Raw genomic sequence first — 21,057 nt, forward strand, 5'->3', positions numbered from 1 at the left:
GCACTCCTTCCTGGGTGGTGTTGCTGTTTGTTCTTTTCTTTCATCTTTTCCTTTGATTCCCACAATCTCTTCCCAGTCCCACAAGACAAGAACCCAAGTTTGATAGACTCTGAAGTCTTCCCCTTTTCACAGATTTCCTTGATCTTTATACTGGGCCTACTCTGTGCCTATTTGCTGAAGTCATTTCAATTCTGTAGAATATGTTCTGTGTTCCTCATATGAGTTTATGACAAGATTTGGAAAAAGTTTAATTAAGTTGTTGTTAAAACTTGTAGCTCTAAAGAGCTCTACGTAGTAACTTAATGTTTTAAATGTAGAAAACAATAGTAAATCTTCTGTGTGTCTATAAATGCGTTAATACTTTGTAGCTTTTTTTATTGTGTCATTGCAAGATATGTCAAAAAAAAATGTGTTTTAACTTCAGTTATAAAACATTTTGACCAAGAGCAAGGAGGAAAAGGTATATTTGCCTTACATGTTACAGTCCATCACCGAAGACAGCCAGTGCAGGAGATCAAGGCCAGAAACTGAGGCAGGAACTTGGAGGCAGGAACTGAATGACACAGATACCTGTGCTGCCTACTGGCTTCTTCCCATTACTTCTTCAGCTTGCTTGCTTATACAATCCAGGACCACTTGCCCACAGGAAGTACTGGCCACTTCCCTTTCACACCAGTCACCAATTAAGAAAATGCCCCACAGACTCACCTACAGACCTGGCTGATGGAGCCAACTTTTCAGTTGAGGTTCCCTCTTCCCCAGTGACTCTAGTGTGTGTCAAGCTGACAACAGCTAGCCCCCACATGGTTTTATAAGACTTTCTTTGTTATGACTTAATGGAGAAACACTACTTCAAAGAGCCTGAGAGTAAAATTTAATTAGCGACTTCATGATGATTCGGATTTGGTAAACAGTTGAACAAAAAGGCATGCTTCATTGTTTAGATTGCTTTTGAAACATATTTGAGATTCATCCTCTGTTTTACAAACAGAATATGTTTTTGGCCATCATCAATGATACTTATTCGGAAGTGAAATCAGATTTGGCCCAGCAGAAATCGGAAATGGAACTCTCAGACCTTATCAGAAAGGTAGGCTATACCCTAATTCCCAGTTTTGTTTTGTTTTTTTCCTACATATAAAGGAACATTATTTTAACCAGCTTACCAAAACAAGCTGATTCCCTGAAATTACTTGAAGTAAAGGGTAGAATGCTTCATTTCAGAAATAATTTTGATGTTTTCTTTGGTGGGAGGCTTGATAGATAGACTAGGATTTACATTCTGAAGATCCTTTTATGGTCTGAATTCAATTTTAAGATGATCTTTTTATTCTTAATTACCCAGTGCCCCAGAGTTCTGAGTTCACAACAGACTGAAAGCAGGGAGGGTACATGTATCTAATTCCGCCCTTCTCTCAAAGTAACCACTTGAGCTGAGATAGAAGGAAGGCAGTCACTTTCTTTTCACCTCTAGCCTTTCTCTGTAGAAAACTGAAGGAAAAGGTTCCTAGATCTAGACCACAGCTTGGGGGCCTGAGCACTTATTTCACACCTTCTCAACAAGTGTGTAATTACAACTGTTAACTACAAGGGAGGGGTGGGGAGGTACTTCCCTTAAAGACTAAAACTTACATAAAAATAAATAAGAGCACAGGATGCCCTCTGTCATAGTAGGTGGAATCGCTCCTTCACTGTTTTTATGTTCAAGCCTAAGCCCCCTTGTGTGCAAATTCTGTTTTAAGGGAAAACTTCAGCTTCGTAAAGTCCCTTGGACAGAACCTAAGTGCCTGTCCTCTTGAGTTCTGCATCAGTTGATGGCGTTTCGCTACTTTTCAGTGTGAACGTTGGTGCTCCACACTGCAGTTTCCATAGTCACGAAGTTTAGTTACTACATTATTACATAACGTCAGGCCCTCAGCCACAGGGTTCAGATTTGTTATGTCATAAAATAGTGTGGGAAATGGTGTAGAGTACGGACTCATTGTTAGCCATTTTGGTCTCCAGATGCCCACCAAAGTAACATGCATATCCTCTTCAGTGGCTCCATGGTGACCCTTATTTCTGTTGCTGCTTGGCCATGGGACAGCTCTGCTTTTAGTTGACATATCACAAAGCAGGGAGTATTGCTTTCTTGTCTCCCTGACACATCCATGTTTATATGTGTGTGTGTGTGTGTGTGTGTGTGTGTGTGTGATGTATAATGCATGTTATGTATAATACACACACACACACACACACACACACACACACACACACACACATATATATTATGTATAATACACACACACACACACACACACACACACTTATGGGGAGCTAAAGAGGTGGCTCGGGGTTAAAAACACTTGCTTTTTCAGAGGATTGGCATATGCCTCCCAGCACCCTGTGGAAGCTCAGAACTGACTGTAACTCCACTTTGAGGATTTTGACACCCTCTTCTAGCCTCTGTGAGCACCTACAGGCACTTGTGCGTACATACACATGTGCATGCATACACATAAATAAAAAATAATTTTTTTAAAAGTAAAAAGCCTGGCAGAGAATGCCCCCCCCCCCCCCGCAAAGATAAAAACACAGCAGAGAAACAATAGCATAAAGAAACAAGTTTGGTAGAAGAAACACCTTACTGTGGGGAGGTAGTCATAGCCATCCTTTGAAGGAACCAGATAAAAAGCTAAAACAATTTAGTGAAGATTTGTTTGTCACAAAATAAATAATACACATTGCAATGAAAATGTGTTGGAGAGAATGATGCTTGCAAATAAACGTCATGATAAAGTAACTCTTAAGAGGATGCCTTAGTTACTTTTCTGTTGCAGTGAAGAGACAGCACAACCAAGGTGCCTTATTAGAAAAGCCTTTAGTAGATGCTTGCATAGAGTTTCAGAGGCTGAGTCCATGACCATCCTTGTGGGGAGCATGGCATCAGGCAGGCAGGCTGCTTCACATTCCCTTGTATTCTGCAGAACAAACAGCTACGGAATTCACAGTGGTTTACATTTGAAATACAGACATACATATCTAAATTATAGAAGTCCTTAGTTCCTGATCTATTGAGAGATACTGAGCTTTGTATAAGTTTTATAGAAAACTGAGATTACATTCACTACTTATTCACCAACACATTTTCTTGAATTACCATCTTCTATCAAGTGCTGAACTTTCAATAGTTTCACTGTAACTAAAAGACAAAAGGAGAGTAAAGAAAATCATGTCTTATTTTTTTCTTCTTTTCTTTTCAATAGGGCTACCAAAAAGCATTGGTCAAACTAAAACTTAAAAGAAATACTGTAGATGACATTTCAGAGAGTCTACGGCAAGGTGGGGGCAAGTTAAACTTTGATGAGCTTCGACAGGACCTGAAAGGGTGAGGGCCGCACTGCTAGAACTTGGGAATGCCTATTGTACATGCTAACTCTTGCTGACGAGAGGATGTTTCTGCCCTGAGTACTGGTAGAGCAATGGTTTTCATTTGGGGAAGCAGGTATTTTTCTGGAACATGCTGTCTCTCTCCCTTCCTCCTGCATCCTAATGTTTCAGGGCTCAGGCTGCACCATGTACTGTATAAATTCACCTCGACCTTCTCAACACTTTCAGGAAAGGCCACACTGATGCAGAAATTGAGGCCATATTCACTAAATATGACCAGGATGGAGATCAGGAACTGACAGAACGTGAACACCAACAGATGAGAGACGACTTGGAGAAAGAGAGGGTGAGTCCTTTGGGGTGGAGGGAGGGCTGGACTTAGTGCCCCCATATACTAATTAATTACTGCTTTCTCTCCTTGTCCCCTCTCACCACACCCTCAACCTACACGTTGGTAGCTGCTTATTCACCTTGTTAATTCCTGCTTTAAAATGTCAATCCATGAAATCAGAACTGTAGAGAACCGGTCTGGAGCACACACATTTTCCCCTTGGGGAGATATTTTGTGAGGGATTGACGTGTCAGCCCCTCATTGGAAATCCCCATCTTCTTCAGGAGGACCTGGACTTGGAACACAGCTCTTTACCACGTCCTATGAGCAGCAGAAGTTTCCCAAGAAGCCTGGATGACTCTGAAGAGGAAGATGACGATGACAGTGGGCATAGCTCCCGAAGGAGGGGCAGCATCTCCAGCGGGGTTTCCTATGAGGAGTTTCAGGTGTAAGTACAAATGCTTTTTCCAGTTTTGTGTTGACCAGGATCAAAACAAGATGACATGGCATCTCATGGAGCTAGACGTTTCATGACTAATATTGTTTCTTTCAAATAAGTTTGAAGAGTATTTTTCTTTTTATAAAAGATCTTCATTATAAAATAATAGGGGACAGGGACAACATTAATATCTTCTCGGTTTCTTCCAACCAAAATATCTTAGCAAATTTTAGAGTCTATGTCTCCTTTTACATGTGTATGCCAGTGCTTTTACATGCCTTAGGGCCTAACAGGGTCTGTCCTTGAGGAGAATGTTCATTCTGCTGCTGCTTAGTTTTCTGTAGATGCCTGTCAGTTGCTGTCTCCTGCTTCTCTGTTGACTTTATGCATGTTGGCTTCTATCTGCTTTTGAAAGCGGGGTAATCACATCTGTATTATTAGTAAATTATTCACCTTTAATTCTAGAAGGTTCCGCTCAGTGTAATTTGAAGCTGTTAGGTGCATACACGTTTGTAATAAGTAATTCTCAATGGATCAGGCCTTTCATTATGTCTTTATCTTAAGTGAGATGCATTGGTTTTCTCATGAGAACATAGCTCGTTGAAATAATTTGTATATCATAAACCATTGATTTTCCTGATGCTTTCATTTTTTTTCTTTATCTTTTTGTACCTTCACTGTGTATGTCTACCTCTGAGTTTATCCTGCTTGCAGTTTTATGAGTGTTTCGAATTTGCAATGGTTCTCATCAAACCTGGGGAACATATTATTTGATGATATCTTATTCAACCATTTCTAATGCCATGAGTTCTCACTTTTCTTTAGTTGTCTTTTTGATAAATGATTTTCATTTGTCATATGTTATTAGACCTTTAAAAGGATTGAGGTTTTAAAAATAACTTTTCCAACAACTATCCTTGTTAGTATCCTTTGTTTGTTTGTTTGTTTGTTTTTTATTTTGAGGCAGGGTTTCTCTGTGTAGCCTTGGCTTTCCTGGAACTCACTCTGTAGACCAAGCTGGACTCAAACTCACAGAGATCTGCCTGCCTCTGGGATTAAAGGCATGTGCCACCACTGCCCGGCTCCTTGTTAGTATTCTTATACTGTCATTTGAGAAGTTGTCTCCAGGGCATCTAGTCTGGCTGAATACTGACCTGTTATGTGCAACACTCTTCAGTCACTAGGATCACAAGGAGAGGGGCCAGGGAGGGAGAATTCAAATTGTTGCTATTTGACATGTTTTAAGGCGTTTAAACATTTTTATTCAAAATAATGATATGTTAAAAGAATATGCTATTTTCTAACAGTTTTATTTGGTTATAACTATTTCAGGAAACATGATGCAGTACAAATTCTAGTGTCACCTTCGACACCTATTGTCTAGGTGAATTATAGTTTATTTACATCATCTCCTACTTGTTCTTTAACATCGTCACTGTTCAGTGCTATGCTATTAAAAAGCAATTCTGTGTACCTAAAAATGGTACTTGTAAAGAAAGGCTTTTAAGCCTTCAGACACAATTTTATTTTTATAAAAAAGGAAGGAGGCTACCATTCCCTCAAACAGCCTCTTACAGTTTGTCTCTAAGTCTTGCAAACACGTAGAAAGTGTTTTGTATTATCACGTTACCTTGGCTTCCACGCATGAGTCAAATGGGCTGACACAGATGTGACAGGCGGTGGCTACTGTCATGACCAGCTGTGCCCGCTGTCTTCCCCTGCAGACTGGTGAGGCGTGTGGACCGCATGGAGCACTCCATAGGCAGCATCGTGTCCAAGATTGATGCTGTGATTGTCAAGCTTGAGATCATGGAGCGGGCCAAGCTGAAGAGGCGAGAGGTGTTAGGAAGGCTGCTGGATGGAGTGGCTGAGGTGAGTGGTCATGAGCTTAAGCTGACTGGTGGACAAGGTGTCTATCCATAGAAATGGACATCCATGACACTGGTCATTCACAAATATTGTTACTGTTCACTTTCATTTTCAGATTCTTCCCCTTGAGCAGAAACATTCTTTAGTTCTATAGAGCACAGAGGTAGCTGTCCCGTTTTGTAACTCTTAACCTGATGCTGTACTCATATATATAACCGTAGATCAGATGATAACCTGGAGGCGTGATTCTTGATACTTCCCCCTCTAAGGGCGCTACCAGCAATGGAGGATACAATTAAGTGAACACCTAAAATTCCCAACTCCAGTTTATTGTAGAATATGTAACTTGTAGCATGCAGTGCCTTCGTTTCTGCTATTTATTTAATTTCTTCATTAGGATGAGAGACTGGGTCGTGACAGCGAGGTCCACAGGGAGCAGATGGAGCGCCTGGTACGGGAAGAGTTGGAACGCTGGGAATCGGATGATGCAGCATCCCAGACAGGTCACGGTGTAGGCATGCAAGTGGGACTCAATGGTCAGCCTCACCCTAGAAGTTCCCGGCCTCCTTCCTCCCAGTCTGCTGAGGGCCTGGAAGGTGGAGGTGGAAGTGGAAGTGCCAATGTCCATGTGTAATAATCCACAAGTATTTGTATGTGTGTTCCTGAGACATGATGAGGTGGTTGTCCAGTATGGTAGTGACAGTTACAGTATTTATACGCCCAGCTACATTATGATGCTGGTCTTTGTGACCAACTGTTATAATTTTCTGCACTTTAATTTATTTTACATAAACTTTGCCCATGGTTTCAAGAGGATTGTTTTACTTTTTCTCAAATGAGAAATCTAGATGTAAATATTGAGTTCAGAAAACAAAAAATTTTGAAAGTACACGCAGTGGCTGCCCTGTCCCAGTCTTCAGGTGAAAATGAAGTAGTCTTTAAAAGCTGTTCTGTGCTCATGTCCAGCCCTGCAGTCAGCAGTAGCAGTCCTGTATAATTCGTTAAGAGAAACCAAGCATTTCTTTCTGCTCCGATGTCACTTGGGAGCTTATCGCAAACTTCCTTCTAAGAAAGGAGTCTTTCTTCACCAACCTATCTGGGGTGAACTTTTCTAAAAAATGAAGTAGGAGAGAACTCCAAAGCAGAGTACGGATTTGTAGCCATTGTTGAAATGTGTGTGAACAGTTGAGATAGAATTTAAGTGCTGTCTCTTTTTGCTATTACAGTCTCAGTTTGTGGGACTAAACACATAATTTATTTTTTGTTTTGTTTAGCTTTTGTTAGACATTGGGTAAGAAAAGCCAAAAAGATAAATTATAGGAAAATATGTAGGAGAATTGGAAAGAGCCTTAATCTGTCACTAAACTTAACTGTTCAATTCTTTTTTGGAATAGAAATTTTTCCATTTTTCTTTCCCATGTGTCTCATTTACAACTGAATCTAATATTAAAGTAGCTAAAGAATAAGACAAACTTACTGAACATTTTGGTATGCAATGAAAGTTTTAATTCAGCAAATGTGTACATGTGAAGCAGTGTTTTAAGGAGGTTTTGAGGTGCATAAAAGCTCTGTAAAAGTAAAGGTTTGGCTTATGTTTTATCTAGAATATAGCTCTCAAATATCCATCTTATATTTCAGAATGAGAACGCAAATTCAGTCCTGTAAGGAGCCTCTAGGGTTAAGGGGTTATCCATTATTAGAAGTGATCAGCTAAAAGTTGCATATCAGCAATGGTTTTCCTTAGGTGAGGGTCTCACTAAATTGATAGGAGAAATCTATGTTGTTGTTAAAGACAGGGCCTCACCGTATAATCCTGGCTGGCCTGGAACTAACTGTATAAACTAGGTTGGCTTCTAATTCACAGAGAGCCACCTACTCTTCCTCCTGTGTTCTGGGATTAAGGCCATGTGTAATCACACCACACTAAAACCATTTTAAAAAAAATGCGGAGTAACCGGGCCTTTTGAGAGCCAAAGCCACACCAGCCAGCAATCAGCAGGTTGAGGACAGGTAGAGGAGAGTCCTGGACTTTAGTGCTGTTATCTAAATACTCCAGCATTCATTTTCTTCATAGAATTCACCAAACCTCCAACAAACTGCTGGGCAGACTGGCCTTTCTAGCAGCTTCTACAGAAGTGAAGTAAGTTGAGTTTCCTTATCTCTGATGGCTCCAGGTCTATCTTATGGTACACTAATTTCTTTCTTCCTTGGTATTGAAGTTTGCAAACCAGGGGTATTGTGTGTATGTATTTATGTATGTGTATCATGTTGTTACAAGTAAACAAACTTCAACTTGAAGTGCATTTATTATGTGGTATCCATGTGTATCGACTATGTGCCATATATCTGTTATGGTCACTACAACATCTTTTTATGATGCTTGTTATTATTATTATTGTTACTTTTTTTCCCTTTAACTTGTAAAATTTTGCAGAATTCTTTTTTTTTTCCACTTTCACATAACTTTCATATATTTTTCTACTTTGGTTCTGGGAAGTTCAGTCCTAATCTCTTTTCTGTTATCCTTCCCTCTGTAATGGGTACAATTAAGATATTATATATCCAAGGTTCTTCTGACAGTCAAGAATTTCCTAACTATAATAAGGTGTACATTACTTAATAAAGACTTAACATTGTATCAAGGTGTAAAAAATGTCTGCTTCCATATAAAAAAGAGTTGCCTTTTATCATGGCAAAGACCCTGGAAAAGTTCCTTCTTTTCTGTTTTAGGAAGAACACAAGTAACACATTTATATGCTTTTTACACTAAACATACATTTGTAGACTCTGAGTAAACCCACCATACATAGTCTTTCTTTTCTTTACTCACAGACGTATAACCTGGGACAAAGACTACGGGACAGGGGGACATTTGGGATATAGAGGTGACAGGAATGGCAGAATGAGGGAAACAGAACAGGGAAAACATCAGTAAAGGGTGTGCTAGTTCATTGTTCATATTATTGGCTGCTGGAACACTGAGAAATAGTGTGCCATGCACAATTCAGATTTATTCTACCCTCCAATAATGGTAGTAATCCTCTTGTATTAATTGTAAACAAAGCAAGTCTTCTTGGGTTCTGGGTAAGGACAGACTTGTAGACCTGACAGCTGACACTCAGTAAGCACATTCTACAGGGATATACCACAGAGGATTTGCCTGCATTGTGTACTAGACACATTCACAAGTGGTTCAGTTATATGGGCTTTTGTTGCCCTAAGATACAATGCAGACAATGAATGGACTTGTTTCACACGACTTTCTCAATCACCCACACAGTGGAGGAGAAAGCAGTACACTTATCTTAGTTACTTTTCTATTGCTGTGCTAGGATAGATACCATGACCAAGGCAATTTACAGAAAAGAGTTTATTGGGGCTTGCAGACCCATGACCATGGGGTGGGGAGTTTGGCAGCAGGCATGTAGGCATGTCACTGGAGCAGTAATTCAGAGGTTATATCTGGTTAATAAACATAAGGTAGAGAGATCTTACTGGGAATGGTGTGTGCTATTGAAATCTCAGAGACCACCCCCAATGACATAAGGTAACACCTCCTAGCCATTACCAAATGCTTCCACCAACTGGGGACCATATACAAGAAACCATACACAGCCAATATTGCTCCAAAATCTACGTGATGACCTAGCTCCACACCTCTGCGTATGGCCAGAGGACTTGACATCGTTCTACACAGATGCTGATCTAGTCATAATACCTAATAAACGGAAACAACCTAAATACCCTTCAGTTGATGGATGGATAATACAAATGTGATTCATGTGCACAACTGAATAATATTCAGCTGTAAAGAAAAATGAAATCATGAAATTTGCAGGTAAGTATACTTCTCACCAAGCTGTAGGCACTAAGTGGTTGCTGGAGGAAGGAAAGTAAATAATCCCCCACCCAAGCTCGGGAATGCTGGGAGATTTAAATGCAATGGGCCACACAAAAGAAGAGGGAAAGGAGGAGGAAGAGAATAAAAGAGGGTAATGCGGGAAGACTATAATCAAAGAACATCATATATGTGTATGAAATTAGGAAAGAACCGATTTTAAACAAATAAGGAAAGTTGAGATTTTTGAGTGGTAGTTTACTGGAAGAAGTGAGGTTTATCCAAAAAAGGGAACACTGATCATTTCTATCACAGTGGGGAAAGACACCTAAATAGAAACAATTGTCTAGTGAATGACCATGTCAGTTATATAGAACACTTACATGTGCAAAGCAATGAACAATGAGTTTATACATATATGTGACATACTAAGCAAGTAGCAATAGGCAAGGTTATTTTCAAAGGTAATTTCAAAATGAGTTCAAACTTTAATGTGTGTTTAAAACATAATGCCCTTTTATATTACAAAGAATTTTTATCATCAAAGAAACCACTTTTTCATAGCTGATCAGACCATGACAGAAAAACACATCTTGGGTCCCCCAGTATAATCTCCAATCGCTTTATAAAATATTTCCATGCTTCTGTGATGATGCATGCGTCCTTCAGATTAAAAAAAAAAAAAAAAAAACTTTATAAATAGCTTTTAAAAGTCCGGTCGGGTACAAATCTCGACAGCACCGTCTACACTGCACAACTATTTCAGTCACGCTTCCCTGGCTTGTGGCCTGTTTGGTAGTTTTGAGCTCATTAACAACACTTGCAGAAATAAACTGACTTCTGCCTTAACACGGGGCCAGACCTCCCCTCCGTTAAACCACCGCGCATCGTTTCCCGGAAGTTCGCTGAACTGTCTGAACTTGACATTCATTTTCAAACGAGGCTGGGACCCCGCTAGGGGAGCATCCGCAGCCAGGTGCCGCCGCGCATGCTCAGAGGGCGCGCGGGGGAACCGCTGTCGCTCGGAAGTGACGTCACCAGGTGCGGCGGTGCTCCTGCCCTGCTTTCCGCGAGCGTCGCTCCGTGGCGCTGCCGGCGTGTGGTTGGGTCTCTGCCAAGCTGTGTGTGGTGGACGCGGAGCGGCGAAGCCCGTTCCAGAGCCGCGGCCTCGAGGCGGTTTCCGGCGGCCGGGCAGGAGGGCGCGGGCCTGACACGGCCGCGAACGGAGACGCGGGCCGGGCGCGCGAAGGTGAGTTCGGAGGGCGGCGGGCGGGCGGGCCAGGCGTGGGCAGCGGCCTCCAACCCTTCGGCCGTGGATGGACGCCCACCCTCCGCGAAGGGCTGAGCCGCGGGCCTGGCTGTCCTGAAAGACGCAGGGAAAAAGCCACGGACTCCGAGTCTCTCCCGAATGAGCAGGGGCCGTTAGCTCTGGTGTCACCAGGCTTTCCCTAAGCCTGGGCGTTTGGTGGCTCCCGTTGGCATCGCTCAGGGCACAGAATGCCCACCTGACGGGCAGTGGGTGGCTTCGGAGAGTTAGACTGTGTCCCAGGTGCAGTAAAATCAGGAACGGGGAGCGAAAGGGGTTCTGAGATTGAAAACCGGGAGCGTTTCGTTATTTCTTTCGCTGTGGTGATATATTGTTTACGATTTATTAAAGCTTGACTGGGGATTCAGAAAAGCAGAGTCAGCCACAAGCCATAGATGCCAGGCACACACCTTTAATCCCAGCAGCCAGAGGTGGTGGTACACACCTTTAATACTAAAACTCAGGATTAAGAGATAGATGGATCTCTGTGAGTCCAAGGCCACTCAGATCTACACAAGAGAGTATCAGTCTAAAAGAGAATTACAGCTCACGCCTTTGATCTCAACATTAGGGAAGTATATAAGACAGAAGTGAGGTCTTAGAGAGGCCTTCATTCTTCAGCCACACTGAGAAGTGGCAGCAGTTTGAGACTGGTAGGTGGATCAGCTCTTTCAGCCTGAGGTAGCACTAAGAGCTAGTGGCTGGCTGCTTTGCTTTTCTGATATTCAGCTTGAAGCTTGAGCCCCAATTGTAACGATAACTCTAGGGGCTCCAAATAACACACAGAGTCTTAATATTAGTTACAATGCTGCTGTCCAATGACTAGGATTTCTTATTTGCTAGCTCAGTCTTAATTACCAATCATAACTACTAATCTATATATTTTTATAAGGACTTATCTTACCTAGGACGCCGGCCTTATGCATCCTCTCTTCCTGGCGATCACCTGGTGACTCCTCTTTACTACATTTCCAAGAATCCTCCTCTCCTAGTCCTGCCTATCTTGCTTCTCTGTTGGCCACCAGTGCTTTATTTATTAACCAATAAGACAAACATATATACCCATAAGGACTTCCCCCATCACCCAATATCATCAGTCTCTTGGTCATTTATTTATTTGTGTTACATCTCACTGTTGAAATAAGTACTTTCCTGCAATATTCTGAGGCCGTAGAAATGCTGGGAATGGGGGCAGGTGTGTGTGGGGACAATTAGTTTAGGTTCAAGAAAAGGACGGGCTTCCCAGGCTTTTAGGAGTGTGTTTAGCCATCTCTGGGTTTGCCTGATTCATTGACCCTCAGGAGTACCCGTAGGAGCTATTTCCATGATCACATTTATAAACAAAATCAGACTATTGGCTGTGTTAAATTGACATGGGGCATTATTGTTAATTCTTCACCCAGCGCAAGAAACGTAGCCAAGATGTTTAAACTGTTTTTTTTAGAGTACTGAAAATACTGCAGTGTGTGTTTTGAACAAGCATTAAGGTATGTCTGTATGATAAGCCTGAACATTTGACAGAAGTCTTAATCTTAAAAACTCGTATAGGTACATACACATTTCATTTACTCTTAACAATTGCTTTGAAACCATCAAGCTCTGTAGTTCCAAGAGAGGACATAGAGAGCAGTGGTTCCTAACCTATGGGTCACTACCCCTTTGGGCATTGAACCATCCTTTGACAGAAGTCACCTAAGACCATCAGAAAACACAGATATTTGCATTATGATTCATAACACTTGGCAAAATTGCAGTTATGAAATAACAGTGAAGATAATTTTATGGTTGGGGGTCGCCACCACATGAGGAACTGTATTAAAGGGTTGCAGCGTTTGGAAGGTTGTGAACCACTGACTGACAGAGAGGTGAAAGAAAACAACTCAGAAGAAACTAAAAGAAAGCACATAAACCGACCAAGATGGTGAGCTGAATGACAGATTCTGGTGTTAGGAAATTAAACCATGTGGACTGAATTTAATTCCTACCACCACCAATATGGAGAGAGGTATGTGTGCAAAACATACCAGATACCTATATATCAGAACCAGCTGGATGAAAATAAGAAAAATGTTAATTTGACTGATAGTATAAGGGTTTCCCTTCCTCCTTTTCTCTCCTGTCACTCAAAAGAGGTGTAAAACCAGTAAACCAAGCCATAGCAAAGTTTTTGCCATATTGTTGTTCAAATTTTTAAGACATTTTAGTTTGTAATTTTTCATATTGAGAGCTTAGTTTATTTCCTGCATTAATTCCTGATGTTACCCAAATATTTTTCAAGTTAATTGTAATACAATCAAGTTTATTTGACAAATTCAGAAATGGGTCCATACTTCATAAATATGCTATATGGCAAAGAAACTAATCATTTTAAATTGATGATTTCTCTTTGTATTGGAAGCTGTTTTTTAAATTGGTGTATTTTATTTGTATGAATGTTTTGCTTATATGTGTTTGTATGTGTACCAAGTGTGTGCCTTGTACCCATGGAAGTCAAAAGAAGTCATTAGATCTCCTGGCACTGGAATTACAGATGGGTGTAAACCACTGTGTAAGTTCTAGGAATTGAATCCCCATCCTTTGCAAGACCAGCAAGTGTTCTGAACCACTGTGCTATCTCTCTAGTCCCTGAAACTAATTTTTAAAATATTATTTGGTGAGTGTGTGATATATGCATTCATGCATTTGCAAGTGTGCTCATCCACATGTTCCTTGCCAAGGCCAGGTATCTGTCACTTCTCACTTGTTTTTGTTCTTTTGATTTTTGAGACAGGGTCTCGTGATAACAGTTTAGGCTAGGCTGGCTAGCTAGCCAGTTAGCACACAGTGGGTGTGCCTGTCTGTACCTGTCTCCATTCCCTAACTGGGGGGGTACAGATTGTGCTTCGGGTTTTTATTTGGATTATGGGGATCCAAACTCAGTACCTCATTGCCTGAGTAACAAGCATTCACTGAACTGTCTTCTAAGCCTGAGAGGAATTACTTTTTTTTGAAAGCCCAGATTTTACTTTCAGCATTTCAGTATGTCACAGGATTTTTAGGGAAGGAAGAAACCAGAAGCTTAATAACTAATTGGAATTCTGAGATGACATTGTTTTTCTTTCTTAAATTAGAATAATGTTCTGGCCTTGTTTTTAGTAGCAACCAGAATTTCATCCACAAATTGACGGAGGGGGGGTCTCCTTTTTTCAACATGAGTTTCTTGATAACTGATGTCTTACCTCACATTTTGCATAGTAACTGTGAACCTAGAACCTGGTGGCTGTTTTTAGAATACTTAATTTGACAACATAAAACATAATCATTAAGCAACTTGTAGTCATTTCTTGGACAGTGAAATTATTAGAAAGGTACCAGGGTTGAACTCACAGTGACTGTTTTATAAATCCAGCTAACTGCCTTTAAGTTTTTTGTTCTTTTAATTTTATGCGTTTGAGTGTTGCTTACATTTATGTATGTGCATCTCATTGTGGTGCCATTGTATGCTAGGTGCCCTCAGAGGCCAGAGTATGTCAGACCCCCTGGAACTGGAGTTACAGGTGGCTGTGAGTCTCCATGTGGGTTGTGGGAATCAAAGCCAGACTGTCTACAAGAGCAACAAGTGCTCTTAACTGCTGTGCAGTCTCTCCAGTCCTGCCTGAATCATTTTTAATGAAGTGTTTCTCCTGTGCTTGCTTTTGCACTGGTAAAATTGTGCTGTTTGGACTAAGAACGTGGGTAGGGTTATGTCTAAGAAAAGTTAGCAGTAGAGCTTGAATATCTTACTTTTAGTAGGTACTGTCTCAAATCTGGGGTTTTCAGCTCAGTACAAATTTACCATCCATGAGCACCACTTCATTTGTCAGTCCTCAACTTCCCTTCCTCTCAGGTGGCATGGACATAAGGCTTCTTCTGAGATCTCTGCTCAAACCTAAGGAAGAGTTCTGTGATGCTTGCTCTGGCAATTTTCTTTTGCTCTGATACCTTTGATGTTTCTTTAAGTTCCCCCATTTTGGCTATTTTTTAAAGTATTAATCAACATAGTAAAGTTAAAATTTAATGGCTTCTCATGGTGAAAATGAATCTGTTCTTGTTACTGGCTTGATCTGTTCCCACCTTGGAGGAAAAATGATTAACAGTGTCTGAATTCTCAGGATAATTGAGTAACAAAGGAGGTTTTGTTTTATTTGCCCTTTTTTCTTTTGAGGCAATATCCTGTTATATATTATTTCCCTTTTTCATTTTTGTACATACCAAAGTGGCACAGAAAGAACTGTTCTCAAATGAGATTTACCTGGCTGGAGTCTATTGTTGCATTCAATTTTATTTGTCTCTAGGGTAGTGGTTCTCAACTTGTGGGTTGTGACCCCTTTGGGGTTAAATAACCCTTTCCCAGGTGTTACCTAAGACCATCAGAAAACAGATATTTACATAGTGATTCATAACATTAGCAACATTTCAATCATGAAGTAGCAGTGAAAAAAATGGTATGGTTTGGGTCACCACAGCATGAGGGTCCCAGCATTAGGAAGGTTGAGAACCACTGCTGTAAGGGATGGATATTATCTCAGACTGGATTGACATTATTTTATTAGATGTACCACTGAACAGAGGAAAAATATAAAATGAACCAACAAGTACCAAACAAACTGAGTTTGTATACTTAATTTGAACCACAAAACAATTAAATTTACAGTCATACTAACTTACACAAAAACAATGCAAGAAAATTAATTTGTAAAATAAGTTTTATTAGAAAGCTCCATTTCGGGAGGCAGAGACAGGCTGATCTCTGTGAGTTTGAGGCCAGCCTGGTCTCCAGAGCAAGTGCCAGGATAGGCTCCAAAGCTACACAGAGAAACCCTGTCTCGAAAAAAAAGAGAGAGAGAGAGAGAGAGAGAGAGAGAGAGAGAGAGAGAGAGAGAGAGAGAGAGAGAGAGAGAGAAGAAAGCTCCATTTAAACATAGTTGTTAACATCTTTTTTATGAATCTCATTGTTGGTATTTTAGAGAAGAAACAAAACTAGATGTGAAGACTTAGAATAGCCATGGTTAGAATTATAATGAGTGTCAACAGTTAAGACAGTTTAATATTTTCATTGCATATAGAATTTTAAGATAACAGTTTTAGCTGTCAGTATTTACCATCACTGGAGGGACTTTTATAATTTTATAACCTTGAGGCTGGAGAGATGACTCTACAGTTAAGGGCACTTACTGATCTTACAGAGAACCTGGGATCCTCTTCTCAGCACCATGTGGCAGGATCATTTTTTTAATCTCTATTTTTTCAGATAAGTTCCTTTAGCATCATGTTTTTTAAATGGCCTCTTTTGTCCCCTCAACCCCCTTTTTTTCTTATCTCAAGTTCAGTATTTACATTCTAATTAGGTCTACCCAAAAAAGCAAATTCCAGTTGACCTTAAATAACAAACTTATCTTAAAAAACCAGAGTCAGCAGAAGAAAAATATCTTTACATGATAACCCTACCTATTAAAGTTTAATATCTCAGAGGTGTTCAATTTTTAAAAATAAATGGACATACTGGTCAAACAATACTAAATTAGATAATGGAAACAGAAGAGAATTTACCAGAAATGGGGTAACATAACAATGTGAACTGAATGATTATAAAACTTTCAGAAGCCCTTTCTGAAAAGTGAGATGTCTTTGGGGGAGCTGCCAGCAAAACTATACCCAGGAATTCCATGGGCTGTTTTCTTTAGAGACACCCCTTTTCACTTGCCAAGTCAGTATACAAACCCCTAAACACCTCCAGCTGCTCAGGTTTCTTCATCTGGGTATGTGCAGGATAAACCTTGCCTCTTGTCAGTTTTTGTCTGCTGTAGGTTTATTGCAGGTCTCCACCCACTGGACCTACTTTGGATAAGAAAAAGGTTTTCAAGATTAGTGAGGGAGGTGGAGGGACTGAAGGGCCTTCTCGGGAAATCCTAGGACTGTCTTATATAAATGCAGTGTCATGAAATCTACAGTTAGTATGGCTCTTTCATCCATAAAGGTAGAGAGGGTTAATGAACTCCAGGATAGGGTTCTGATAAGACTGAAGAATAGAGCAAAAGAATTGAGCGTGGAAAGCAATTCATCATCCTAGTGAATCCAAGATTTTCCAGGTAGAAAGGGGCAAATGGAATGTCCCTTGGAGGCTGGAGCAGCTGAGGCACGAAGTTTGAGGTCACTTGGTAGGACACACATTTAGCACTGGTGTTCCACACTATGACAGACTTTGGCTAAACATGAGGGTCACATTACAGTAGTGGAAAGGAGCTACTATTTTCTAATTTTTGTGATCAAGGCTTAGTTAGTCTAGCTTCCACGTAGGTTGCTAGAGGCCAAATCAAAAGTGTCAGCCATCTGGACTCAGCTAAAGAATCTTACCTGGGTCTGCTTCCAGTCAAAGTCCAGTTGATGTTAGGACTGAAGCCCCTATGACCTATGATGATATAAGCAATGCCCCCAGCTTCTCTAGGCTTCAAGGACTTTTACCTAAGTGATTCCCCATCACCTTCACAATGAGCTGAGTTCTTCTGAAACATGCAATTTCTCTACCTTCTAGTTTTTGTCTTTAAAGGAGTTTATGGATTGTCATGCTTACCTTTACAACCTCACCTTTGTAGAGATGACTGATTTAGAACTTGTTGCAACTGTAAAATCGTGTTTAGTCTATTAGTGTTTGAAGAAATGTTTTTCTATTAAGGAAAATGGAGCAACATTAAAAGTATATGTTTATTAAATATATTGAATATGTGATTATATAGTATGTGAATATACATGAATGAGTGAATAAATAATAAAATAATTTTCAAATTAAATAGCAGAGCTGAGGGGATGGCTTGGAGGTTAAGAGCACTAACTACTCTTCCAGAGGACCTGGGTTCATTTCCCAGCACCCACATGGCAGCTCACAATCATTTGTAACTGTTCCCTGGGTTTGTGATGCAGTTTTCTTTCCTCTGCAGGCACAGCATACACATGGCATATACATACACATATGCATACACAGATACATAAATATACATGTAGCCCAAATGCCCATACACAGCCAGGTGTTGGTGGCACACGCCTTTAATCACAGTACTCGGGAGGCAGAGGTAGGCGGATTTCTGTGAGTTCAAGGCCATCCTAGTCTACAGAGCGAGTTCCAGGACAGGCTCCAAAGCAATACAGAGAAACTCTCTCTCAGAAAAAATAAATAAATAAATAAATAAATCACCCATACACAATAAATAACTTAAGATGAATTTTAAATAAGAGTGACAAGTTTTGAGAGGATTATTTGGAATGCCTTGTGGAGCATAATTTACATGGGAAACCATCACCTTCTAATGTTCAGGATCTCCAGGTACTGCTTCTAAGTTAATGCAGATCACTCATTAGATATGCTATGCTCTCATCACCTTCAAGATAAAATTTAAAATCTGTAAGCAGCAGATGAACATTTCACTCTATAGTTTTGGATTTTACCTCTTTAGGTAACTCCTATAAACACTTTTTCTTAGTCAGGGGTTTCTGTTGCTGTGAAGAGACACCATGACATGACAACTCTTAAAAAGGAAGACATTTAATTAAGGTAGTAGTTTACAGTTCAGAGGTTCAATTCATTATGTTGGGGAGCAGGGAGACATGCAGGCAAATGTGGTGCTGGTTATATATTGATCAGAAGACAATGGGAAGTAGACTGAGCAACTGGGCAGTATCTTGAGCATAGGAAACCTCAAAGCCTGTCTCCACAGTAACACACTTCCACCAACAAAGCCATAACTACTCCAATAAAGCCACACTTCCTTTTAGTGCCACTCCCTACGAACTTATGGGGGCAATTACATTCAAACTACCACAACCTCTTCAATCTCATGATTCTCTGAAGGCTTCCAGATGAAATGTTCCCTTCCTTTTGACCTAAGTCCTCTGTTAAAGTATATGTATCTTTTGAAAGCATTATAGGGTTTTTCAAGATAGTTGCATAGGGGCCATGTCAGTGGGGTCTGCAGTCAAGAGAGGGTGAATAGATTCAACTCCAAGTTTGGGATGGGCAAGAGGGGATTTATAATTGAGAATTAGAGTTGGAGTCAGTGAATGGAAAGTGCCTAAGGAAAGTTTGTTCTAAACTGACATATAAAATCCTTACTGAACACATCCCAGAGTGATTAGGTGTCACTTGGGGAATAGTGGAAGATAAGGAATCTGCTCTTACTGTGGTGGTGATCAGATACCAAGAATGGGTTCTAAGGGTCTTATTTAAACGATTTCATCAAGTTCTTTCCTAAAGCTGAATTTTAGAAGGAAGGTTACATGTGGCCTAGGAGGTTTAGGTGTCTGACTCCTGACCAGACAGAAGTCATTGTCATTCCTCATCCGTCCAGATCCACACAGTAGTTACATAAGGGAGCTGCTCTGTGGGCACATGGCTGCTTGTAGTTACCTGTGTTTTGGTGTATATTATTTTGGATTTTGTTGTAGAAAGATGAAAATTCAAGTGTTAAAACAAGAGTTAAATAAAGAAAAAAGTAATGTCATTATGTGATGCATGTGTCTGGGTACCTGACATTTTAATATTCGTTTTGGTCCTCATGTAGTTATTTCATGCTCTCACTTTGTTCCTCATGAAGTGCATTCAACTTAGAGAGTGTGGGAGTTTTCCATCTAGAATTAAAGAAGTGAACTGATGCTTTCCATTGCAATTGACACTATGCAAATAAATTCACATACATTTCTGTGTTTAGACTTCAGAAAAGCTCCTGATCTTGTTTTCATTTTCTAGATAGCAAAAAGTTAACCCCAGGAGTCCTAACAGCTGTTAGGAGCCCAGAGGCAGATAGATGTTCAAGATGGAACACAGCTGGCATGTAAATTGTTTGATGCAAATCCAGTGCTCATAGAGCCACTATCTGCTCTAGAATAGTGGTCTAGCTGTTTGTTCCTGACTTGTGTAGAACTGTCAGTCACAGATAGCTACGATTTCCCAGAACCTGGCTCAGGACAGGGTTTGAGGCCACTTAGGTTGATCGCAGGTCTATTAAACAATTGTCCTTCAGAGTTAGAGGCTTCTCTGGCTGTGCAGCAGAGAGTGTTGCATACCAAGCACATCTGTCCTTCCCTCTGACAGCTGTGAACGTCCTGTAGACCCTCATAATTTCAGCAACAGATGCCAGTCTAAAGCATATAATATAAAATAAAACATTTTAAAATTACTGCCTAAAATGCTTACACTTGTGTATTTGCTCATACCTATGAAATTTAGTTTTTTTTTTTTTTTTTAGAAAAAAACTTTATTTTAAAAACCATTTTTTAGCAATAAATTCACAGGAAACCCTAGTTTGATTTGTAATACTTCATCCATTATAATTTCACATTAATTGAAAGTAGTCTTAATCAATTAGTTGTCATTGAGGTTTCGTGGGATCTTACTCCTTCAAGTCCTCTTCACCTTTCTATTGACTCTAGAGCAGTGGTTCTCAACCTTTCTAATGTTGTGACCTTCTATTACAATTCCTCATGTTGTGGTGACCCTCAGCCATACAATTATTTCATTGCTACTTCATAACTGTATTTTGTTACTGTTATGAATCATAATGTAAACATATGATAATGCTTATCTGATAGGTTATCTGCTGTGTGATCCACAGGTTGAGAACTGCTGTTCTCCATCTACAAAGGGTTTCTGCAAAGGATGCATTGCCAGTGTCCATTCTTCTTTGGGAGCTGGGTGGGCAGATACCTGGGGCTACTATGAGCTGTTGTGGAGGGACAGATTAGCTCTAGTTATCTTTGTGTATGGTTCCTGTCTCAAAAGTGGGAACAGTGACTGTACTGGATAAATTGTAATTCTTTTTATTCCAGTACCAAAATCCTATGGAGTAGATAATTGTTCTCTTACCGAAGAGCAAACTGAAGTTCACATAGGTTCATAC

At 40.3% G+C, this 21,057-nt stretch overlaps 1 protein-coding gene across 1 annotated transcript in view; it reads left to right on the forward strand.

Annotated features, from left to right (window-relative positions):
- LOC100771469 (polycystin-2) overlaps positions 1–8,646 on the forward strand; it is a 39,680-nt gene extending 31,034 nt beyond the window's left edge. Inside the window, exons 10-15 of the mRNA XM_027388483.2 lie at positions 992–1,090; positions 3,246–3,367; positions 3,598–3,715; positions 3,985–4,148; positions 5,864–6,011; positions 6,406–8,646. Of these exons, the coding sequence (XP_027244284.1) occupies positions 992–1,090; positions 3,246–3,367; positions 3,598–3,715; positions 3,985–4,148; positions 5,864–6,011; positions 6,406–6,642 (888 nt within the window). The 3' untranslated portion in view covers positions 6,643–8,646. The remainder of the gene's footprint in view (positions 1–991; positions 1,091–3,245; positions 3,368–3,597; positions 3,716–3,984; positions 4,149–5,863; positions 6,012–6,405) is intronic.
- The last annotated feature ends 12,411 nt before the right edge of the window (positions 8,647–21,057 follow it).

The sequence above is a fragment of the Cricetulus griseus genome (assembly GCF_003668045.3).
Source record: "Cricetulus griseus strain 17A/GY chromosome 1 unlocalized genomic scaffold, alternate assembly CriGri-PICRH-1.0 chr1_1, whole genome shotgun sequence".
In the NCBI taxonomy this organism is placed as follows: domain Eukaryota; kingdom Metazoa; phylum Chordata; class Mammalia; order Rodentia; family Cricetidae; genus Cricetulus; species Cricetulus griseus.